This window comes from Rhamphochromis longiceps, linkage group LG4 (genome assembly GCF_057381845.1).
Source record: "Rhamphochromis longiceps isolate RC_006_pf linkage group LG4, R_longiceps_female_GT1.1, whole genome shotgun sequence".
In the NCBI taxonomy this organism is placed as follows: Eukaryota; Metazoa; Chordata; class Actinopteri; order Cichliformes; family Cichlidae; genus Rhamphochromis; species Rhamphochromis longiceps.
Genome location: NC_140560.1, coordinates 33,584,765 through 33,598,429, shown reverse-complemented (window position 1 = coordinate 33,598,429; position 13,665 = coordinate 33,584,765). Strand labels below are relative to the sequence as shown.

The following is a 13,665-nucleotide window of genomic DNA, read 5'->3' as shown; positions in this document are numbered from 1 at the left end:
CCACCATTATTTACCTGTATTGAGTTCTCCTGCAGGTTGAGGTATCGCGTGTTGACTGATATGCTTTCTGGCACCTCCTCCAAGTTTTGCCTGGTGCAGATGACTCGGCTGGCCTGGTTGGAGCAGGTGCAGAGGGAGGGGCAGGTGGAGGCGGCTCCCACTAACTCCGGCCCAGGGAGGAGGAGCCGCAGCAGCAGCTGGGCCAATAGAAAGAGGAAGGGGGAGGGGCCGGGAAGGCAGGTCAGCGTGGCGATGCGCATGGCAACTGGGACATGACCCTGTTCTTTAATCCGAAGGTACAGGTGAGGTGACTCCACACTGGTGGATCTGTTAGAAAAGGTTTGCTTTCCCTTTGGTCCTCCAGTGGCAATTTGTTCTTTCTAATTCCGCATGCTCTGAGATGTTTCGTGTCCTCTGTCGAGCTCTGTGTTTTTCCCTCTTGTTTTTTGAACATAGAAATATGCAGATAAACAGATGTTATTCCCTTTTTTTCTGGTGCTGTCGGGGGATTCGAGTGAGGCTTTTTGTGAAGTGAGAAGAACCCAGGAGTTACTGTGAAGAACAAAAGAGAGAGAGACAAAGAGAAGAAGAGAGAGAGCAGATATTAAAGACAGTAGACAGACTACACTTTGTGTTTTTACCAATAGACAACGAACAGAACAAATAATGGGTAGGCAGCTACGATATAGCTTATCATGGGAGGGATTGTCAAAAAATCTTTCAGAAGCATTAGAACTTCTGTGTCACTGCTCATATCAAATCCCACATAATCCCTGAGCAGACATTTTGTCAGAAATCAAATCCTTACACACAGGGCAGATGGAAGCTGATTCTGTAATTAATGTTACGAGGTGGAGGTGTGGAGATACGGAAACAAACAATGTGAAGTGGGACAATCAGGTATTTTGGTTTTTAAAGGATTGCATTTTGTAAATCAATAAATCAGAAAGAAATTAGTTCTTGAAACATTGGCATAACCGCTGTAAACAGATAAGCAGTGTCACACAAAATCGTACTGAAACAGCATGGAAACGGTGCAGTTTTGCTTTTGAGGTTTTCCTGTGCAGATTTCAACTGCTCAAAAGTTTAGTTAGAAGAACACTCAGAGAAGAAGTGATCTTTGTACACTTGTTTCATGTTTAAAAGAATAAGATCTGTCGCCAAATAAACACGACAACTGTTGAATGCTGTGTTTGGGTGACAAATGTCACTTGCCTGAAATGTAATTCAGGAAAATGAGTTTTGTTGATTTGATGCAATACAGCGCTGAAAATATTAAAGCCTTGAAAGACAATGACATGGATCATTTTGTGCAACTTAAAGTTACACTTGTGAAGAAATGCATATGAATTCTGCACACGTGTTGTCAGCTCGACATGGGTCAGAACTCTTCACTGTGTAAAACTAAGCTCACCTGTATTTACACATCTGAAAAGGAGTAGTTGAACCAAAATCATTTTTATTTAAGGAAAAAGAAAGAAAACCTCAAAGACGTGGCAATGGTGGTGAAGAAGAACTCCCTTTTAACAGGATGAAATCTCTAGCAGTATGTGGGTCAGAGAAGGACACCCATATGTACTGACTAGTTTGGGTTGAGTGGAAAAAGACCCTCAAACAATTTACAGGACAAAACATAAACTACATGATAGTATATTTAGAAGTATATTATGGCTTTTACATTGCTTCAGAAATGGTAGTTTCAGTGGGTAGGAAAATTGTCAGTTTGGTAGGTTGAAGATAAACACAGCGCCATTAACAAATGGTTTGTAAAGTCACGTTCAGACGCCTCAATTTCTTTCTTTTTTTAGTTAAAACAGGTGCATGTTTTCTAAAATGGTCATCTCCATCCATCTTTTATATACAGTCTTTGGTTTGTAGACTTTTTTGACTGTTCAGGGGATTACCTGAATTATTAAAAGTAAGTTATTTAAAATCCATCTAAATTAAACCCAATTAAACCTGCAGTTATATCAATACTTCCAACATAAGGAACAAATTAGTAAACAAAATAGTTTCCATATCAGAAAGGAATTACATATGCAAGAATGTATGCATGGTTAGTCAGATTGAAGAATTTCCACTTAAAATCTCAAAGCTGTGATATTAACTACAATAATCTAATTATTAAAACGCTGTGGAACATACACAATACACCATTCTCTGCATCAACTGCAATATTTCTGCTGTCTACAGAGTGAATAACAATGTTGGGTTTTACAGGAAATGTGTGATTTGTAGGAGCAAAAGAGACAAAAAGCACAACATTTTGCAAAGGTAGACGTCAGAAAGAATGAAAAACAAGATCTAGGGAGCGGTGGGGTTTCTGGGACATTTGGTCTTAATTCTGAGAAGCATTAATAACACCACTAGTGTGAGATAGAGCCTTCCAGTCATCTCTGCTGTGGTCTCATTTGTTAGCACTAATTATTCCAAGGTATAACAAATAATACGACAATGATATATTGATGTTTGAACATGAACACTTACCACCTTTAATTAAAGTTATCCAGACCTTGAAAACAAACTGAAATCAGTAAGCGCTTTTTTTTGTTTTGTTGCAGTAGCACAGACACAGAGGTGGGACTAAAATGCGGCCGTTCAAGTCCGAGATGCAGAGCGCCTCTGTATCCCTCCCTGCAAGCTGTTTAGAACCTGAATAACCTTAAATAAGGGCATCCAGCAATCTTAGATATTAATGATGATAGTTGTAATGATGGGACTTTGACACGCAAACTCATTTGACACGCTGAGCATCCTCACTTGGCACAGTAAGAAAGGAGATGTTGGGGGGAGCAGAGAATGAGAAGGAGAGGAGGATTATTAATCTGATAGATGACTGTATGGCTGCAGGCAGAGAAGGGAATTATCAACACTACAGTAATAGATGAATACTGAACAGCTGCAGAGAGAGGGCCGGAGAAAGAGAGACAGAAAGGAAGAAAGAGATCGAGACGGAGACAGATGGAGGGAAGGGTGAGTGAAAGGGATGATGAGGGATAAAGACCCAGAGAGAGGTATAAATAGTGGGAAGAGCAGAAAAGAGATGAGTTGTTAAAAAAAAGAGAAGATAAAAAAGTGGAAGAGGGAAAATAGGGAGGAAGAAAAGAAGAGACATTAATATTAATCATCTCTCACTCACCAAGAGAGGGAGAAAGAGAGAGAGAGAGGAGAGAAGGGAGGAAGGCTCAATAGAGAGATGAATATAAAGCAGACAGAGATGGAGGGAGGGGAATGACAACACAGAGACGCATATAAAACAGAGTGAAGGAGAGATGGAGGCAAAAGACAATACAGAGGGATGAATTTGAAACAGGTGGAGATGTAGAGGAAGAGATGGAGGGACAGAGCGGGAGGTTTCTCCTGAGTGCCAGGGGAGTGGGAGGAGAGGCAGGCTTGGACTGGCTGGGCCAAGATTGATCAATAATGCGTGTGCTCAAGTTCAATGACATTAAAACACACACAAGGACACGATGACAAATCATATCAGCAGCAGTGGCGGCGGTGTCTCTGGTCAGAAAGAACAGGGCACCAGCGGTGGCAGCGAAAGCAACAGTCCCACTCGTCTGCAGCTGCTCGTCATCAGCCGATGGATGAAGAGGAACTCGCAGTGCTATTTCTGGACCAGCTCTCACCTTTCTACGTATTTTAATTTCCAGCTACCTTTTTTTCCCCTCTCCTTTTGGCGAGATTTAAGTGCCAGAGCTATTTCAGGTAGACGGCATCAGAGCAGGGTGGAAAGGTGCAAAAGGGGGGGGAGAAAGAAAGAGCGCAAGGGGGAGAGCCGGGGGTGACTGGGGCTGAGGTTAAGATGCTAGCTCAGATGTTGGGTCCATCGAGGAGAATGAGGCTGCTTGAAGCTGACAGCTGGTTAGAGGCTGGTTGATTGTATTCTGCCTCACCGCTGTCACTTTCCACATGTTACAATAGTCTCTAACTGTAACCCTCCCTCCTTATCTTCACTCTCCTCTTCCTCTCTCTATCTCCCCTGATATCTTCTTCCTCCTATCTCCCATCTCATTCTCTAAAAGTGGGAACACTCTCTTCCTCTTTGCAAACTCTTTCACATTCATCCCCCCTCCCTTCCCAGCTGCCTCACACCTCCCCTCCACCCTCTCCTTCTCCTCCTCTACCCTACTACTACATATTTCCTGGACCTCCACCCCTCTCCCCCCTCTTCCCCCCCCGTGTGGCACACTGTAGTGTCCAGTGGCGGGGGTAAACGCTGCACTGACCCCACAGTTTGATGCAAGATTAACCTGCTACAATGATGCATATTAACCCTTAACCCCCACTCTTTCTCTTTCCAAACACAAACACACTGCAGCTTCCTCCCCCCACTCCCCCACTCCTTTTGCTCTCTCATTCCTCTCGCTGCATTCAAATCTTAGCCAACAGAGTTACCATGGTTACCTATTCACCACAGTCTCCCACTCCGTCCAGCTGTATCCCACCGATTCCACATCCACCCCGCTCCACCTCCCCGTCCTCCCTCATTAGCACCCTATACACACGTATACAAATGGCATGGACCAAGCGTGAGCGCAAATGACATCAACGCTGCACAAACCACGAGGTAGGGTAACGGCAGGCCGCGGTTACCGTTTGTAGCAGCGATGTCGATACAGTTTCCTTCGTCCAGCGAGTCGCCACAAATGTCAAGCAACCACAAATCACAAGAACAAAGGTCAGGGCTGTTTTTCCCTGAGAGCGATGATGTAGTGGCACATTAACAGGTGCATAAATCGCATTCATACGCAAAGAAAACAACTTTTTGGAATTTTTAAGGCACATACAGCCTGTTTTCCCAAGCAGCTTCTCACATGCACACATTACTGTAGTTACACAGATCTTTTTTTTTCTTCTTATAAGATTTTTTAAATGTTCTTAGAATAATACTAAATAAAGCTACTACAATTAACATGTTTTAAATCATTGCTGATCACATGACAACTTGAATCTATTTGTTCATAATGAAGAACCTGCAGAAATCTATCATGCAGCTCCCCACTCCCCCTGAGCTCAGAGACATTTTAGATTTACTTTATTTAGGTTTGCTGTCACTCCTCTGATAGCTTGTTATTTGTCCACAAAGGGCAGCTTACATTAAAAAATGCTTTAACATGCCCACTGTAAATCATCTGCTCAGCACAGTCAGTTAATGCAGTTTTAAGATTTGAACCCTAGTTTTAGGGACTTTAACCATCCATCCATTTCCTTAACTGCTTATCCAGCTGAGGTCACAGTCAGCTGGAGCCTATCCTAACTGACATCGGGCACACCCTGGACATTATGCGTGTCCATCACAGGGCTAACGCAGACAGACAGACGATCATTCACGCTCACATTTATATCTTCGGACCAAGTCTGAATCACCAATTAATCTAACATGCATGTCTTTGGACTGTGGGAGGAAGCTGGAGAATCCAGAGGAAACCCACGCGGGCAAAGGGAGAAAGAAATCTAGCAAAACTGCCAAATAATTCTGGTGGACGTTTAAAAAAATGATCATAAGTTATAGCTCTGTGTTTTCAGTATGGTTTTTATTTTTATTTAGTTTTTCACTCCTTTAAATTCCAGTTCAGCTTCCAGAATGGTTTTGCTCATTTCAGTCTAGTTTTTATTATTTAAAAAATGCCAAGTTTTAGTTTCTGTTTCAGTTTTTTATCTTTTCAGTTATTATGAAGGGAGTATTTGACAGAAGCTAACAGTTTAATTTTCAATTTTCACATAATATTGAAATGGATGGAAGTGGATCACTGGAACGTCAGGTAAAATAATTTCACTTTTTTGGGTCATAATACATCACAGGTATTCCTTCAGTATTCTCTTTAAATTCCCCCCGAGCTACAAAGAGCTGATATATTTGATTTTATTGGTATATTCTGTTCGCACAAAACTTTGATTTTATCAAATAAACCCTGACACCATTCTACACTTAAAGGATTTCCCACATTTCATTTCTCAGTAATTTAAAGTAAAGTTGTGTGCATCTGCACACTCTATGCTTGCCCACTATGAATTTTTAATGCCCGACTTGCTAGAGGCTCTGCAGAGTTGAAAAGGTCAAAAGACCCCCATCTTGATGCTTTTGATCCTCGCTGCAATCATGTATCCTGTGAACCTTATTTCATAAAGACTTGTGACAGCTTCTAAATTTTGGGTAATTGAGTTTGAATAATTTTACTCTCCACTTCATCTCCGTCTGGTTCTTTCCCCCATCAGATCGAATCCTCGAGGAAAGAAGCAGAAAAGGGAGTGAAGCGTTCCCCTTTTTTCACCACAAGAAACGTGTGATCTTTAGTAGTGTATACTGACCAATAATGGACTGTTGCTCTAAGTGATATAAGAAGAAAGAGACAGGATGAAAGACAACCAGAAAGATGCGCTGACAGTCGAACAAGCAGCAAGTCGGACAGACAGGAGCACACTCCTTCTCTGCAGAACCCTGTCTGCACATCAGCATGGAGGCCCATCAATAATGACTCGGCACACACCAAGATGGCAGCTCATGCAGCCACGAGGAAAAAAAAAGAAAAGAGGAAAGCTCATCATGTTGGTTGTGTGCTGTGGGAATAGAGCTATGACCTTTCCTGATCGCTGTGACATCTTGCCAAACGGGGTTGTGCCTGTGAGGCTTTAAGACAGTGGAAAATCTGCTCTCACACACCCCAATTTCTGAGGCAAGGAAGTAATTTTAAATAATAACCTGAATCTGATTTTATTCCAAGCTGCAGAGAGCAAATTTATTTACCTTAAACCTGCAATGCTGTTATCATTTCAGGGACGGTATGCTTCATGGCTGCCGCCGATTCAGTCAATTTAATGAATCAATCTAATCAATTTACCTTTTATTAAAATTCAGTTAGCCGTCTAAGATGTCTGAGATGATGAATATGACAAAGCTTTTTTAATCAATGCACATATTGATCAGCTACACTGCCTGAATCTTTTAATCTGAACTGAATTCATTGACCGGATTCCCCAGAAAGCAGTTTCGTTTTTGTCGTTATTTTGTGTCCAGGGCTCTCCTGTAACTCAGTTCATAGGCTTTATCACCCTGAGAAAAACACAACTGTAAGAAAAATTGGCTTCTATCTGAATTACATCAATATCACCCTCGTAACCTACAACAGAACACAATGATTTCAGTAAAAATTTGTAGATTTTGCAGCACACAAGACTGTCTGCAAACAGGAAAAATGCTTGTAGTCTAATTGCTAACAACTGGCTCTGAGTTAGTGATCTGGGGTGATGAGGGCAAGAGTAGACATCCAAATGCACCTCTTGTCTCATTTACTCCTTCTTTCTCCTCTAACTTTTAGTTTCTGCCAACAGGGCAGAGTGGATGTCCCCTCACAAAAGGACACAAGTCTTGGCACCCCGAGGCATCGCTAGGGGGCGAAGTCTCTGGGGGGGAAAGCAAAGTCTTTGTGCAACAGAGGATCATCCCCTCTCATCTTTTCGAAGAGTCTTTTGAGCTCCGTTTTTAAGACATGCTGGTCAACTCACTGGGTTTCTTCTTTTCTCCCATGACAATACAGCTTCAAAGAGAATGTGACTGATAACAGTGTTTTGTTTAACACCCAAGACTAAATACTTTTGCAATGTAATAAATACATATTTAAATTACAATGAGCTAAGATTTAGGAACAAATATAATTAAATTGGTTTATCATAAAGCAGGCCATCACTGCTGACACCTTAAACAGTACAGTGGCCTGGATTACAGTTTGGGAATCACTAAGATATTTCTTGGAACTTGATGTTCTTAAGATCTGGTTTAAAATATTCTTTAAACTCACGCATCCTTTCTTTAAAGTGTAATAAGTTGTGGAAGTTATTATTCCAAAATAGCACTCCGACACATTGCATTTTTTCAGCTTGTTTCCTAGGTTTCCAAAGCTGCAACCTTTGAGATTAAAAAATGAAGACAAAGCAGAAGCTGACAATAGCTCCAAAAGCGACTCAGTCCTCACAGACTCTCATGTTAAAATGTTCTCAGCATGTTTGTTTACAGCAGAAACAAACATGTTGCGAGCGTAGTATGAAAAAATATTTGTGTTCACTATTTCCAATTTCCCATGTCTTGTTATCTGTAGGATTATCAATTTTCAATGTATTAAGGCTTTAAGGTATGTTTAATTAAGGGCTTCAGCTACCATCTGTCTGCTAGGCTTGAACTTAGCTAATTTCTGTCACTAATCTCGACTATCTCACTGCATTTGTGGTGTCAGTGCTGTTTTGCTATTTGACAAATTATCCAGCTTGCTGTGCAACAGTCTATCCAAAATGTGTGAATGTTTTCAAGTCTTATTTTTTTCAACCATTCTCTTCCACTTATCTGAGAGGCGGGGTACACCCTGGATGGATCGCCAGTCTATCACAGGGCTACACAGACAGACAGACAACCGTTCACACTTCCATTCACATTTAGGCGCAATTTTGAACCATAAATTAACCTAATCCCACTAACTGCATGTCTTTGGACTGAGGAAGCCAGAGCACCCGGAGAGAACTCACACAAACACGGGGAGAACATGCAAACGCCTCACAGAAAGGACCCAGCCATATGGTGAAGTCTCAGGCCATTCATGCTGTGAGGCAACAGTGCTAACCATACTATCATATCATATTTGCATTAATTAGAAGGTTTCTGTGTCTTTCTGAGGTACCTTTCAAGCTACATATGCTAATTAGGGTTAGCCGCTAGCTTGGCACCGCCCAAAATGCCACACGCCAGGCTTCACAATGAAGGCACCATCTTATACTATAAACTTAATGGAGGTTTTTTCCTGTTGAAAAGGAGGTTTTTCTTCCCACTGTCCCCAAGTGCTTCCTCATACGGGGATGTTTGATGGTTGTTGTTTTTTTTATCTTGTTTGCTTTTCGTGTTTGTTTAATATTGTTTAGGGATAAAACTGACATTTCACTAGCTGGGACTGCATCCTCGTTTTAGGTTTGAAAGCATTTCTAGTAGATAATGGCATGGCTTGAATGTGAATTGAGGCTGCGGTTTGGGGAAGGCCTCAGAGGGGACTAGCAGCGGCTCACGGGCCAGGCAGGCCCCCATTTGCTAAAGAGAAGTGAATGAATAGAAAAAGGGGAGGGCGGATAGGCCACGAAAATGAGAACGAACAGCTAGTAGAACCGGTCGGGGTCATATATACGTAGAGAACCAGAAGGGGCGTGTGTGAAGGTGTTTTCTCGCTCCTTATTGGAGATGCTACATAAATACAATTGCACTGAATTAAAATGAATTGCCTCACCAACTAGTATTATATGGAGGGTTGATATTAGCTTGGCTTTCTTTTTTTTGACAGATTGGTTCAGAGTTGGCGACTCTGATGTTGGAAAACTGCAATACTGTAGTCATCAAAGTTTAGATAGCTGTTGCTGCAGAGTCAGTAAATCCTTCCAGTCTGTGGGGCTGTCTGCTTCTTATGCCACAGTGTCTTTCTTGTTATTTCTAAACATTTAATACAAGCTGCCTATGACTATTTGGAAGGTTCGGAGGTCTTAAAATGCAACTGCCAGGTTCTGCTGACTAACAAAAGCAGCTAAATGAAACTGTCTTTCAATAAATAATACATACTGTGCAGATTAATCAGTTACTGCTTTCAAATTACTGTCTGTAATTAATATAAAGTCACTTATTGAAGCTGTTTGAATTTAAAAATGTGTGAATTAGCGTGTAAAGTAGTCAAAATCCAGTCTTTCACAAGTGAGTGCATGCAGCATCCAGCTGTCTACCAGAGAGACGTGGCAGTTTTCTCATCATATAGATGTGATTTGACCAGGAGACAAATGTCTAAATACCAGATCAGCTCAATCATAATTTCTTAAAGTGACTCAGATATCCAAAAGAGGCCGGCCCCTCCAGTGAACTGCATTTGAACACACAGCGCCAAACCAAATCAGTCTCATCTCACTGCGTCTTATTAGAAGGGAATATGACAGATTGCAATACAATCAAGTAGGAGGCTGGAGCGAGGTCTTCACTTTCCTAGACGATCGTTTCTTCAGGCCTAGGCGGGTCGAGGCCGTGCTGGTCTATCGCAAGTGTGATCTCTGTGCTGCACAGCTCATAAGAAGCAGACAAATTTAGGATGTGATAAATCAGCGCTAATATGATTACCCCCAGTGTCTGCTGGTTAACATAAAACAACCACTAAATTTTCACTTAGCAGGCACTTCTCACTCAGCCTGCATTGTCTTGTTTATCCCGACCAAGGAAAGCAACTCGTGCAGAAAAGCATCCGAGTATACAGAGGTCAATCTAAATATAAACCGTACCGCCAAAGTAAAACGACAACAAAAAAAGAGTTACAATATTAAAAATCTGAATGCGGGGAAACACATTTCACTTGTTTCAGCAGCCAGCCATAATGTCAAATGGTAATCCCGCCACAGAGACAGTTTCACCATAATCAGCCCATTATAATCCCATCCAGACCTTCCACAGTCTGCTACCAACCAGCATTAATTTTTAGCCCAGTCTGTTCATGTTCATCTAGCCTCATTTTTCCTTCACTCCCAGCCCCGCTTTGGTCCCAGGGTAGTCTATCACACTTAAAGCTTACCCTCTTCACAGGCACTTATACACATTTAAAGCATTTGACTAACTGCCAGGCAAAATTGACTTTGGGATGAAAGACCAGGGGGCTTTTAAAAAAATGAAAGGGGGAATTCTGCATCAGGACACAGGAGCACTGATTTAATGGAAAACAAAAAAAAGAAGGGGGAGCGGGACTGAGAGAGAGAGTTTTATTCCGCAGAAGTAGCCGAGTCACGCACAGGGCTTTCTCTTTTTAATGATGGAGCAGGGGGGTTGGGTATGGGAATATGGGGCTATGACAGAAGGTACTTGTGAATAGTTTTTAAATGGTGGGGGCGCTGAGGGGGTGATGCTGCTGTGTTACATTGTGCTGGATGGGAGAGAGGAAGCCCCATGCTCTCCCACTTCCTTCCTTCTGTCGGCCTCATCCACTGTGTTTACCCTCCCACCCTCTGGCAATGAAAGAAAGCCGGACGAGCACTGGCCTTGCTGGTGAATGAAGCCCTGACGTCACTTGCCCACACACACACACAAACTGTAAGGAGTGTGACTAATAGCATACTAACGCCCTTTGTGTTGTCTCTGTTATACCTGATTCATGTCTGGCTCCCAGGGGAAGGAGGCCCCTGGGTTATTGAAATATTCAGAGACGTTAGATGTTAGTACAGGTGAATCAATTAAACCAGTCAATAAATCCCCCATCCCCTCAACAGGGACTTAAGGACAGGGGTGTATTACAGCACTATGCTACATTCAAGCAAAAACACCACCATTCTATACTGTATTGAGTTTTTACTCCCTGATATTGCATGTAATGATTTCAGCTTATGGAGCAACATATTCGAATTAGATTGAGTCAATACGTGTTTGATAGCAGATATCATTAAATGGCTGGTATGTTGTAATAGGAGAGAAGGGAGACTGTGAGTGGGAGAGAAGGTGGAGAATTTGGTTTCGAGAGCAAATTCCTATTATCACAGATGAAACAAGCCCAAAGCACGCTGAAGCTGAGATATGCATCTGCAAAGACAAACATGGAAGTACATTCATTGTCATCCCGAGATATGTAATCTTATCAGTCCTTATGAGGTAAACGGAATTAATGTCAAAGGACTTCTTTATGCTTTACAGTCAAATTCAAATCATTTCTCGGCTTGCTAGCTAATCATAATGTACTCCTGTTTAATTAACCCCTTAATGAGGAGTGGGCAGTATATAGGGGTCGCTTATCTTATTTGGGATTTCATGTTTTAATTATCACCAAATAGAATCATGGTAGCTAACTGTGTAAGAGAAACAGATAGAAATCAAAGAAAGATCCAAAACTATAAAATATAACCTGACTATATGTATGTCCTCTGCTTAGTTTCACTTAGACTGTCAGATTTTGATTAATAAAAAAAACCAAAAAACTAAGAGGTCTAGGAAATTTGTAGTCGAAGGGTGTGGAGGGGGTATATTTGCTGTTTTTGAAATTTGCTTAGTTTCACTGATTTCTCAGGTTTGGATGAGTTGGTAAAAATAACAAAGTGCAGGGAAAAAAGTAATTTTTGGCATTTAAATGTCTCTGTGAATTCAGACAGAATTCACAGAGACACCCATGGTTAGCACTGTTGTCCACCCATTATACTGAGTCTAAACCCACTTTACCTCAGTTTCGATCCCCTAGGTGGGGTTCGTTACAGCCCAGATACCACAAATGGTTCTGGTATGGACAGGAATCAGGGAAACTAACAGTAAATCCCTTGCCTGCAGGTTGGACTGACAGTAATCGTGGCTCACGAGTTGGCAGTTTGTCTTGTAATCGGAAGGTTGCCGGTTCGAACCCCAGCTTGGACAGCCTTGGTCGTTGTGTCCTTGGGCAAGACATTTCACCTACCGCCTACTGGTGATGGCCAGAGGGGCCGATGGCGCGATATGGCAGCCTCGCTTCTGTCAGTCTGCCCCAGGGCAGCTGTGGCTACAACTGTAGCTTGCCTCTACCAGTGTGTGAATGCGAGAGTGAATGAATAGTGGAGTTGTACAGTGCTTTGAGGTTCTCGAAAAGCGCTATATAAATGCAATCTATTATTATTAAAAAAAAAGAAGCAACCCTAGACAACTCTTTAGCACAAAAAGTTTAGTTTAGTGAACCTAAGGGCAGGATAAATAATGTACAAAACACACCCTTATTAACACAAATGATATCACAGTTATTTAAGCAAATCCAATACACCTCTCAAATTTATGTGTTAATTGCAATTAAAAATAGTGCGTTAAAAAATAACACATTTAATCACACTTTGCATTCCAAGCAAAGGGGAACTTTTGTCAATGCACGACTTCCTGGTATACCGATTTTACCGATGCACCCATCAGAGCTACAAAGAATCAGAACAAAGCGTATTGCTAGGACTGATCAGAGGCAAGTTTAATTTCAAAAGACTACCCAACAGAAGCCTTGATAAAAGTGTGATTTTGTGCAAACTGTGCAAAAAAGGAGTTGGCATACCATCGAAGCACTTCAACCTTACGTCACCATCTAAATGCAAAACATGTTGCAGCGAGCACAGAAACTGTGGGAACTGTTAGCGCTAGCAGTGCCAGTTCGGCAGCTCAAATAACTGGCTTCAGGACCAAAATTAGTAAGTCAACATTGGACAAACTTACAAATTCTCTCGCAAAATGGATTGCTCTGGACTGTAGACCACTATCAGTGGTAGAAGATAGAAGCAAGCAAAATTAGATGCATTACAGACAGCCCTGCTAATATGGAGGAACTACACCAGGAGCAAACAAGACTGGGGCAAGAGAAAGAACCAATCATACAGGATGTTTCCACAAAGTAGAATTCAACGCTGGATATGGTTTCTCGTCTACTAAAGAATCAAGAGGCTGTTTTTGCTGCTTTAGACAAACAAAAGCACAAACTCCATCAGAGCTGGTAATACTCCAAAAGCTGGCAACTGTTCTTGAGCAATGCAGGTAAATAAAACTATTTCTAACTTATTGTTACTGTTTCTTCAAAAAGCTATATGGTTGAGTTATTGTGTAGATTAATAATTACTTTCTTGAACTGTCTACTACAGATTTGTGGTTTTACCTGCTTTCTGCCATCTGCATCACATCAT

The 13,665-nt window shown here is 41.7% G+C and overlaps 1 protein-coding gene across 1 annotated transcript in view; it reads right to left on the bottom strand.

Moving 5' to 3' along the window:
* The window catches only part of lrrc4ba (leucine rich repeat containing 4Ba), a 54,481-nt gene that overhangs the window by 18,235 nt on the left and 22,581 nt on the right, over positions 1-13,665 (bottom strand). The window contains exon 2 of the mRNA XM_085404642.1: positions 15-552. Coding sequence (XP_085260768.1) covers positions 15-260 — 246 coding nt within the window. The 5' untranslated portion in view covers positions 261-552. The remainder of the gene's footprint in view (positions 1-14; positions 553-13,665) is intronic.